The following is an 11,426-nucleotide window of genomic DNA, read 5'->3' as shown; positions in this document are numbered from 1 at the left end:
ATGATCCAAGTTCTTCTTGAAAGTCAAAGCCATGTGATCTGGATTAAAAACAACCAAACATGGAGGCAAATGAGAGACTAACACGAAACGTAAGACTTTAGCACATACGGTAGCCCATTGCAAAATTTTATAACACTTCTTTCGTGGCATTTATACACAGCTGGGTTCCATAAAAAAATCGCTGGCATATAAAGCCTGCACTGCATTTTGACCAGGTAAGTACCGTGAATGTAGAAGTCATGCTTAATTATTTTGGCGTAATGACGTAATTATGTACGTGGTTGCAAGCGCCTTAGTGTTACAAAGTTTGATCTCTTCGTACTTGAAGGCTGTTTTAGCACATAAATGCATCTAAGGAAAATAGCCATCTACTTTAAAGCTCTAGTGGATAATTCATTCTTACGTACATAGGCCATACATACATAGAATGCATTCTAAATTATAATTCATGACCCTTATTAGTTTTCATGCAGTTGTGAAATTCTCACATTGAATGTCTATACTTACGGTGACTCATCGCCTCTTCTGTAGAGGATACTAGTAGTCTCTTCTTCGCTCATAGCGCAAGGCTGTAAAAAAGGTTCACAATCATGATGACGTCGTGACTCAGAATGTGAAAGGAGAAGTGCATTGAGTCTGCTTTCACTTTCGCAATACGCATTCTATACGGTCATGACCAAGGTAAAAAAAATGGACCGTGGATGTAAGAAAAACAAAATCAAAACGTTCCCGCGTAAGAAACGTTATATTCACACCATCTTGGAAACGATAGTTGATAATAATTGACACCTTACCTTCTGGTTTGCCAGGGCGTGCGCGGGCGTGCACTGCTCAGGCAACAATTTCTATTTTCAATGACGGATGGGCGATCATGTAGTGGAACGTTACGTAAGGTGGACCAAATTGGGTACACTGTGAATTGTTTCTTAATCGGCCCAAGAAGAGTCGGCGTCAAAATCTCTGCCCGTTAGTTCCGAGAAGTCAAATACAAAATAAAACGGGAAGCATTTCATCCGAAACGGGGACTTTTCTGTGGGAATCCCAGTTTCGTAATCCGGGACACTAAAAACAAGTGCTTTTACAAAAGCTGACGTTTGCCGCCATTGTACTTTTGCACAAGAAAATCACATGCCACCTCTGCTAGTTTCACTGAAAATGTTGTTACCTTTTTTTTTCCTGATAGTATAGCTTCACACATTGTGGGCAAAGGCAATTAATGGCTTATATGTAAGAAATGTGACACAAGTATACACAGATTCTAAATGTATGTGTTCAGATTGTTTATTGAATATTTGGTTTCAGGGCAAGATACAGTTTCTGGTTTTAATAATTCACTCGTGAGACATGGACTCATCCAGTATACAATCTGCAAGTTCTGCACAATGGCACATTAGTATTGAGTGCACGGTGGCACAGGCTGGTATTGAGTGCACGGTGACACAGGCTGGTATTGAGTGAATGGTGGCATAGGTTGATTGCTTTGTGGTATCCAAATGCCAAAGACACATCTGAAAGAGATGACAAATAATTTGTTTCAACATAAAATTTGCAACTGTGCACATAAATATTGAGTTCTCGTTGCTAAAAGAACACATCAAAGTCTTCAAAATTACCCATATACTACTGAGAGAGCTTCTATATGTTGCCATATTGATGAACAATTCTTAGGTTTCTGAGTACACTCAAATTTCTTGATGAAATTGAGATATGTTTGATACCAGGAAAGATTTACGTGTGAACCGAATAGCTTGAAAGCTCAAAGTTTTTGCAACAAAATACTGGCGACGAATAGAAAAGCCTGAACCCGCCCCCCCCACTGACAGCGAAAATTTGTAAGAAAGAAAATAATAATTTATGCAACAATACAAAATATTAAGGCGATACGGTAGAAACACTCCAGAGAACAAACTTTAAGATTGGCAAGCATCTGCCGGTAATTAATTTTAATATTAAAGCAAGAAACTTAGCCTTGCATAATTTGATCATACCGAAAAGAGATTGTTAGACGCATTTGTAAATCCAAAGAGGAGGGGGGCAGTCAGTTTGACTACTAAATATTGTTAAACAGCGCGTCAAAGCACAATTAGATTGATCACCCTTGCCCATGGTACTTTTAGCTATACTATTTTCCTGTAACTCTATGACTAATACTCATAACATTGCTGATATTTTTTTTAATTTATATGGCGTAAATACTGAGGCACGGTACGTACCTGAGAGCTGGAATGCTCGTTGTAGGAGCCTGCATGCCCTCTTTCCTGAGGCGTAATCGGACCATTTAAGTCTACGTAATCCGTTGGCAGTCGCCCTCCAAATCAATGAAATTCGTAATATTATATTAGCCTTAATGCATAAAGTTTTAATAGCTCTGAGAATTTTACTTAATTCGTAATCGGTGGCGAAAATTTTGCGTAATCCGTAATCACTATCACCCCCATACATGCCCTCTAGTACATCCGGGGGCTTCCAAGAGCAACATGAACAGCGACATCTAGCGATGTAGTGAAATAGTACATCTTCCGGTTAGTAAATATGGCGGTGGGCCGGATACTCTCTCTCTTCACAGCCAAGGGCGTATATTTCGGCAAAAGGGTACTTTAAAAGTTTCTTTAGTGTGGAAACTTAGCAACAATGTAGTGGACCACAATTAAAACATCGTTGTTGGAATATTTGTCCACTAATTACAGACGTTGCGCGAGCGCAAATGTTTTACTTGTCATCTACATTAACATAATTTATGCGATTCATTCATCAAGGCCATTATGTCAATTTTTATAATCTTCTGAGAATCACTTTGGGCATACAGTAGTACAGATTAATTATTTTTTAGACAATTCAAGTCTAATTTTTGATAACTTTGTCATATAAGAATTGCGTTTATGTGATCTGGTAGGTCCATCCCACAATAAAAAGTGCGAACATAATAGATAAACATTGAATGCAACACCCAAACGAAAATGTTCACCCAACGAAGGGTTGATGGAAGCATTGTTTTCGTATGTTTACGTTTGCCGCCGCATGGCGGCAAACGTAAAAAAGAAGGTTTCGATGACGTGAGAGCGAGCAATTTGTATGCAGACTGTAACAAGCTGACCGTTTAGATTATACAATGCAGATGAGCACAGATTCATTTGGACGCAAAAGTCACTTTTTAATAGTAGTGCTGATGAAGAGGATCATTATAAAACAAATCAATTGTTGTCGTGAAATGTGTCGTAGATCGTATACATGCAGTAACTTAATCTTGTATAAAGTGACAATTATATTATATACTAGCACGCTGTATGCATCAACATTACTATTAAGTACTCCTGACTGAGAAGTAGCATATTTGGTGCTAATATCGTCCAATAACTAACGTTAACAAATGTCAGCCTAATGGCCTAATCGATATCGATAACGTGACACTGTGGCTATTGGCCAATGGCTTTCCAAAGTCTGGGGTGACTCTGTGTAGTGTTACCTAAATATGGAAGGTGAAAAGTTTATTTTTTTGTCATCCCGCTCATTCATAGAATCATACGCCGGCTTCTTACGTGGTGCAGATATTTAACCTCTGGACCACTCTCTGGACATTGTAACATGCATGGCCACAGTAGACGTGGTATTTTGTACCGTAGTTACAGATATAGTTTTCATGTTATGATATTTGCTGTTCCTAGTCACCATATCTAGAAATGTAATGATCTCACGAAATTGTGTGTTCTTTCGACATGGCAAATAAACATGTAAAATTTGAGATCATAATTCACCGCCCCTGTGGTGGTGAATGGACCCTTCCTTTCCCATAATGCCTTTAGTCTCACAACCAAGATGGCTGCGCCCGTAACAATTTTTCTCGCCAGAGCTGATTCAGAATCATGGACGATTTTTTGACGGTTCTAAAGACAAGATGGGTCTCGGATTGAAAACGTTCGGATTACTGTTATGGACGGTGGCCCTTTCTGTCGTAGGGATCACCCTGTTCACCAAGGGTTTTCTCCTAAACCGCCTGGAAGTCCCCGTGAAGAGCTCGTGCGAGGAGTCGCCCATCGAAGGGGGAGGGGCGGGCGAAGAAGAGGGAGAAACGCAAAAGAAGGGCTGCTGGGCGAACCGCCACTTCAAAAAAGCCATCATCCTAATCGTCGACGCGCTGAGGTACGACTTCGCGACGTATAACACCTCTCTGGCGCCCGGAGTCGCCCTGCCTTTTCAGAACAAGTTACCCGTCCTGCACGAGCTCCTGACGTCTCGCCCGGAGAGCGCCGCGCTCTTCAAGTTCCTGGCCGACCCTCCCACCACCACCATGCAGCGGTTGAAGGGCCTGACCACCGGCAGCCTCCCCACCTTCATCGACGTCAGCAGCAACTTCGCCAGCTCCGAGGTGACGGAGGACAACGTCATCCACCAGCTGGCCGGAGGAGACAGGAAAGTCATCTTCATGGGCGACGATACCTGGACAGGCCTGTACCCCAAACACTTTCACAAGGTATTCCTGTCTTTTTACTACAATTTTAGTTTAACAGCGTCTTTCGGCTTTGCTTAGACTTTTACTTCTATGTGATATTTGGAACTGAAGGCTAAATCCTTACGTTTTCTATAATAGATGCCTTTTAACCTCATTGGTTTAACTGACCTCTAGATACACTGGTTTTTGAAAAGACGAAAATAGATGAAGATTACTTTTTTTGATGGTGCTTTAGCTTAGCTCTGCTTTGAAATATGTGTGTAGAAAAGGACAGAATTATTAAAAAAGAAAGACATGTTGATTCTGTGTTGCTGGAAATGAAACTAGGAGTATGATCAGTCTCTTTTTCTTCCCATTTGTTTATGGGGTGCAATTTGTTCATGTGTGTTCAAATTTGTCAATGGTTTTGTCTATCTTGTACAGGTGTATCCCTTCCCCTCCTTCAACGTTAAAGACCTTCACACAGTGGACAACGGCGTCATGGAACACCTGGTACCGGAGATGGAGAAGGAGGAGGGGGAATGGGATGTTCTGATAGGTCACTTCCTGGGGGTGGACCATGTGGGTCACAGGTTCGGACCCTACCATCCCGCCATGGGGGAGAAACTTACACAGATGGATGGGGTCATCAGGTCTGGGAGAAACCACTGTTGCAATTGATATAACCTCCTTGGTTTTGTCTTTTGAGTTATCCTTTTCCAAATCTGTCTGTCCACGCATTCACACCTTTAGACATGGGACCCCTCAGAACCCTGGGGCAAGAAGGCTAATGTCTGTCAGGCAACATGATTAATCCTGCAAGTACAGTCAAACCTGTCAAGGTGGCCACCTGGCCATGGTGACCGCTTTTCTCGGTCCCCCAAATTTTCCCCAATGATGCAAGCATAAAGCAACCTGTCCACGGTGACCACCTGGCCAACGTGATGACCGTCCTGAGTTAGGTCCATTCAGGGCCCAATACCTGCCGATGGTGACCATATCATTTTTGATGATGTTGATTATTGATGATTACTAAAGAGAAATCATGGAGAAACCAGCCAGTTTGTCTCGACTGCTGAATTATGTTTTTGTTTGACGTAAACATTTGTTCCATGTGTCACCCTCCCCACATGCATTCACCACAGAACTGAAGATGCTTACAACATTTGACCTTAAAACATCTCGACTTGGAAACCAATTTATGTCTCATTCACGTTGTGAGGCGACCCTCCTCAAGGAGACCACCTGTCCAAGGACCACTTTTCTATTTGGTCCCCTGGGTGGCCGGCTTGGACAGGTTTGACTGTAGTTTTTATTTCTATTCACATGTATCAGAATTTCTGCAGCCATGTGTACAGGTACAATTTTTGTTTTTACAGTCAGTTTTATAACATTTTCTCACTATCGCTAGTATCAGATCGTTATTGTACTGGTTAGATTAACTAATGTATAAACAACACTGCTTGCCCTGTTCAGGTCTGTAGTGTCCAAGCTGACAGAGGACACAGTGCTGTTTGTGATGGGGGACCACGGCATGACCAGGACTGGAGATCACGGTGGAGACAGCACAGACGAGGTGGGAGCAGCTCTCTTCATGTACAGTCCCGCCAAACTTCTCCAGGGGGCGTTACACCAACAGGTATGCATTGTATGCTATATCTACATTGTTGCCGTTAACTCCTGTAACTAGCAATATATTACATGTACTTGATCTGGTACAGATTAGGTGCAGGTAGAGTTTGGTGCAGCATAGGTAGACATCAGAGATACTTGTGCAGTTCCAATTCTATCTGCACCAATAACCCATAGTAGGCAGGCAATGTATTGTTTCCATTAATAATTCACCATACACTTTGATGGAAGATGTTTTCCTTTGTCTCCAGGAGGACCAAGCTGTGTCGCAGATCGACTTTGTGCCAACTTTGTCTCTCCTCCTGGGTCTTCCCATCCCCTTCTCCAACCTGGGCATGGTCATCCCTCAACTCTTCCTCGCCTTCTCTACTACCAAAAACCAAACAAACACAGACTGGGCACAAAACATCACAGGAGTTGAAGCCTTGAGAATAAACGCATTCCAGATCAAAAAGTATCTGGAGGTATATGCAAGATTGGGCGAAGACCTACCCAAGGATGTGGTCAGTAAATTACAAAAACAGCTCACAGAAATTGACAACGCATATCAAACAGCGATAAATGGAGAAGCATCCATAGACGATGCTCTAGCAGCTCTGAAGAGAGCAAAGGAAGGATACATCAAGTACATATCAGAAGTGAAAGAAATGTGTCGTAAGGTGTGGGCCAAATTTGACATGGTTTCAATGGTATGTGGTTTTTCTGTTTTGTGCATAGCCTGTATAGCAAGTGTTTGTATAACTATGCAGTCACACGACAGGAGAGTTGTATATACCGGTAATCTGGAAGCCCAGCTGTCAGGCATAGCTGTTGGTGTGGGGCTAGGCTTCATCTTTGGCATAGTCTCAGAGATTTGCCTCACCGGTACAATAACAACGTCGTCGCTGGCCCCTTTCATGTTACCGTGCCTGGGCAGCTTCATTGGCTACATGTCCCCAGCATGGTCCAACAAGTCCTCAAAACAAACATCAAAGGTCCTAGAGCTGTGGAGAACGCTGAGAAAACAGCCCATTGACTGGATAGTGGCCACTTCGCTGGTCGGGTGGAACGCCTGTGGCCTGGGAGCTAACAGTTTCCTGATCAATGAGGACACCATCACAGCATTTCTCCTGCAGTCTCTGGTGTGGAGTCTACTCGTGGCTGCAAACTTCAACAGGCAAAGTGTGCCCAGTAAGGAGCAGACCCAGAAGAGGGCTCGGGTGGAGAAGAGTTTCGACATTGGAAGATACATCACGAGACCGAGTCTCCTGCTGCTGTTTGTTGTGGTGGTGTTTAGCGTCTGCGTCAGGTTGTCCATGTTCTTCCGTGCCTGTCGGGAAGAGCAGTGGTGGTGTGAGACCCCGCACTTCCTGAAGTCACTGTCGACTATTGAAGGGGGGCACAAAAATGCTCGCTACTTCTTTGCGGCCGCGTGCATGGCGCTCATTCCCGTGAGCCTGCGCCTGTTCATGAGCAAGAGCGGAAACATGGACAGCGTGACGCCGACGGTACTGAACGTGAAGTACGCCCTACCGGTGGCGGCAGTGTGCACGTCGCTGTACTGGGCCATGCAGGCACTGCCGCAGCGTGTGTTGGACAACCTCCCCGCCTGGGAGCAGGTCATCCTCCCCCGAGTCGTGTACGTCATCATCTTCAGCTCCTTTGTCTCCCTCATCTGGAAGCCGCTCTGTCTCCTCCTGCAGATCGACAGGAACTACTACGGGCCCGACAGAACGCTCCAGAACGGAGGCCGAGACAGCAGGCACCTCTCCAAACTCTACAACCAGGTCAAGGGCCGGGGAACAACCCTCCCGCCGAGAAACGGGAACCCGGCAAAGGAGGAGTGGGATGGGGGCGATGCCACGAAACGCATCCCTGCGGTGTACGGACTCGCCACTGTGTACTCGGCTGCGTCCCTGGTCACCACAGTGACGTGCAGCCAGCTGCTGGCCCTGTTGTTAGGTGACGGGCTGGCCCCAGCTGTGCTGCTGTTACTGGTGCAGATGGGGCTGTACCTGGAGTTCCACGCTGCTGTTAAGAGAACCCAGGCTAGGAAGGAAGGCCTCAGCCAACCAGGCTCAACAACAGGTAAGATACATGTACATGTATGCCTGTTGTCTACATGTACCTACTGCATAAGTGCTCAGGCCAGAAACTGGCCCCTTGCTCCTCTCTGTAATGTAACTCCAAGTACATGTAGCACTGTCCCTAGCCATATCTCCTGCTGCTTATAAGCTTAATCCTGTATCTTCTGTAAGTGTAAGCAGACTTGTAAGCTTAATCTGTATCTACAGGTAAGAATGATGGTAGAACCTAATTGTGTTTAAAGTGTTTGAAACTATGTATATGATTGTACTTGGTATATAACTGTAAACCAATGCCAATGGAAGCTACAACTCTTTTAATTTTGAACTGAGGTAAAATAACAGCAAAGCAGACACTACTGTTGCATTGTTAAACCTGTCCTTTTCATGAACAAACAAAAAAGTAGAGCAAAATATCAAAACCTTTGGTTCTCAATGACAAAATACCACTTTTACTGTTGCAGTGCTATCCCAGGTGCCCTGGCCAGTAGTGGTTGGGTGGGGACTGATGACCAGTCAGTACTTCTTCTACACCGGCCACCAGGCAGCCATACCGACCATCCGCTTTGAGTCAGCATTCACAGGGTTCTATGGAGACTTCGACAACAACCTTGTCCCGGCCGTGCTGATTGGCTTGAACACGTTTGCCTCTCAGGTGCTGTTTACAGGTGAGTACGATGTGATGTGGTCTAGCGGTTAGCAATTCTGCCTCAGACTGTATATTCAAAGACAAAGGAACTTGGTCCCATGTTTAAGAAGGACCACACTTTTCAATAAAGATTTTAGCCTTCGGGATTGTCTAGAATGGTTTGGAATTTCTGTACAAACTATGATTAGAGGGACACACCGGATTAAATTATGTCACACAATGGATTACTACTCATACGAATTTGTATGAAGTAACTTCCTCTCATGATTGCACCATCAGCCAAATTTTCACACATTACTGGCCAGTCAGCCAGATAACATCCCATCACTCGAGGTCTTTTTTCTTCCATTGTCCTTGATTTTTTACCCGTCCCAGTGTCGCTGCCCCTGCTGCTGGTCTGGCCGTTCTGCCGAGGGAAGTGGATGGACAAGAAGCTGGCAGCCAGTCACCATGGTAACCAGGAGGTTCTGGATGAGCTGCAGAAGGGAGAGTTTGTTCTGCACGAGCACCCGGTGGAGTACCGCCTCAACAGCCTCCGACTCTACAGCATGTACCTCTTATTCAACCTCATCAAGGTTTGATTTGGTTTGGTATACAGTATTTTGATCTCCATGATATCACTGTTTTCCCTGGAGTCCAGAATAAGATCATAATACAACCGAATAAGTATAACAACCAAAATGTACTTAAAAAATACAATGTACATGTATATTCTGGATCACCTGAGGTACCAGACTGACCTGTTGAATTTTATTTATGTCATACCTACTTGAGAAAACAAATATTTCAACGGAAAATGTGCCAGAAGTTTGGAAAATTTAGTGTCCCCAAACAAGAAATTGTAACATCAATTTCAACATTGGAATTGCAGAATGACTCTTACCAATGTACATGAACTTTGAATCAAGCTTGCCTTAGATCGATATGATGAGTGCTTATGTACATATTAGTTTGAAATTGACTGAAATTTAAGTGCATTTCTGCTCCAGCTGGGAGGCACCATGGTGACGGCCGGGTACCTGCGTAACCACCTGATGGTGTGGAACATCTTTGCTCCGCGGTACGTGTTTGAGGGCGTGTCCTTCATGGTGGTCTGCATCACGATGCTCCTGTCCTACCTGCTCCTGCTGCGTGTGGACGACTCCCTGGCAGCCTGGGTGGGGAAGCTCAGGGACTATTGTAAGACACAGTAGGGAAAATATTTGACACATCGTATGGTGTACAGGGCAGTGCCTAGCCTGTGTTACACACAATCTCTCACTGTTGGGCTAATCAAGCCTCTTCCCTGGCTTCCATCTTCCTTGGGGGTTATGGACAGTAAGATTTGGCAAAAATAGAATCAATAATTGGCCAGGGGAGTCAATCAAATCGCTGTGTACATATACACAGTTCTAAGTATGACAAAGGGACAATGCATAACAAAGCCAATGCGTTTTCAGGGTAGCAAAACAAAACATATTCTGAATTAGAAAATCTTTATGATAATGACATTTTGCCTTTTCTTAGCACATTTTGTCATCTTTTTGCATTTGAAACAGCCCAGAAACAAGCTACATGAGGAGCCCCATTATTTTTTGTTACCACCAATAAATAGCTAGAACCAGCCTACAGTACAAAACAACCTTTTCTGTCAGCAACATCACATTTTTGCCTCACAGTCTGCTCACAGATATCAGTATGCTATGGGATTGATTCAACTTTCTTTTAGTCTACGTAAAAAAATAACCTGAAAATTGTTGAAGAGATTCATTTGTCACATATAGTTACTAGAGGATTCTTTCAACAGTGACAACTTTGAATGGTAAGGATACTAACCTCCAAATTTTCAATGACTATCAGTCCATCTTGTTCACAGAGTGGCCTAGTCTCGCGAGAGGGGGCCACTCCGTGAACAAAATGGACTGATAGTCATCGAACATTTGGAGGTCAGTATCCTTACCTTGTCACTCACTGTTGAAAGAATCCTCTAGTAACCTGAAAATTGACTTTGAAAATCAAGTTTTACTGCCTCAAAATCGCTCTTTTGAACAAAAGGACCATTGTTATTACTAGTACAGTGAAGGGTATGATCATAGTGTTTTCAGCAGATGTTTTGTTCAGAAAGAATTCCTAATGTCTGAATAAAATTAATTCAATGTTACATGTTAAGGTCATCTAATAATTTTTATTTCATGTGACAAACATGAAATGTAGGTGTAAATATTGGAAATTATTGGAAATAGGGTCCCCAACACATTTCTAATAGTACATACATGTAAATGTGCCCAGGAGCATGTGAACAGCTTGTGAAGGTATTATTTTTTGTATGCAGGAATTGTATATATGTTAGTAAGGAAATCAGGTCTTCTACATATCCCAGACCTCTTCTACAGTGTCTTTGTGTAATACTTGTTCTGTATATTGTCAATACAATACAATACATGAACCCCGTCTTGTATTAAGCTAACGAAAGGGTATGCCACCTCGTAAGGGGCGGTATAACCCCGACCAATACGGTCGACCGATGATGATGATGATTACTGCCATACATATACATGTATGTACACATGATATATTTGTACAATTGTCTAGATATAGCAGGTCTTCGACTGTACCAAGGCTTTGATTGGATGTGAATATGAAAAGTACCTTATTGACCATTGCTAACCGATGGCGA

At 43.5% G+C, this 11,426-nt stretch overlaps 1 protein-coding gene and 1 long non-coding RNA gene across 2 annotated transcripts; one reads left to right on the top strand and one right to left on the bottom strand.

Moving 5' to 3' along the window:
• Positions 1–1,265: 1,265 nt before the first annotated feature.
• LOC109464427 lies at positions 1,266–2,253 on the bottom strand. Its single transcript, XR_002139887.1, has 2 exons — positions 2,214–2,253; positions 1,266–1,508 (listed from the first exon to the last, which is right to left on the bottom strand). It is a non-coding gene; the product is annotated as an uncharacterized LOC109464427 (long non-coding RNA).
• Positions 2,254–3,806: 1,553 nt separating this feature from the next.
• LOC109464387 (GPI ethanolamine phosphate transferase 3-like) lies at positions 3,807–10,359 on the top strand. Its single transcript, XM_019761335.1, has 7 exons — positions 3,807–4,468; positions 4,871–5,079; positions 5,903–6,065; positions 6,310–8,125; positions 8,586–8,789; positions 9,146–9,345; positions 9,760–10,359. Exons 1-7 carry the CDS (start codon positions 3,893–3,895, stop codon positions 9,961–9,963), a joined length of 3,372 nt encoding a protein of 1,123 aa, XP_019616894.1. The 5' UTR covers positions 3,807–3,892; the 3' UTR covers positions 9,964–10,359.
• Positions 10,360–11,426: the final 1,067 nt, after the last annotated feature.

This window comes from Branchiostoma belcheri, unplaced genomic scaffold (genome assembly GCF_001625305.1).
Source record: "Branchiostoma belcheri isolate BF01 breed outbred unplaced genomic scaffold, Haploidv18h27 scaffold138, whole genome shotgun sequence".
NCBI classification, from domain to species: Eukaryota; Metazoa; Chordata; class Leptocardii; order Amphioxiformes; family Branchiostomatidae; genus Branchiostoma; species Branchiostoma belcheri.
The sequence above is the reverse complement of the archived record's forward strand: the minus strand, read 5'-3'. Positions and strand labels throughout refer to the sequence as shown.

Excerpts from the sequence above, each read along its gene's own strand:
- LOC109464387 (XM_019761335.1), top strand. The coding sequence starts at position 3,893 with ATGGGTCTCGGATTGAAAACGTTCGGATTACTGTTATGGACGGTGGCC. Across the intron at positions 4,469-4,870 it reads ACCCCAAACACTTTCACAAG|GTGTATCCCTTCCCCTCCTT; the intron begins GTATTCCTGTCT and ends TATCTTGTACAG. Across the intron at positions 5,080-5,902 it reads CAGATGGATGGGGTCATCAG|GTCTGTAGTGTCCAAGCTGA; the intron begins GTCTGGGAGAAA and ends TGCCCTGTTCAG.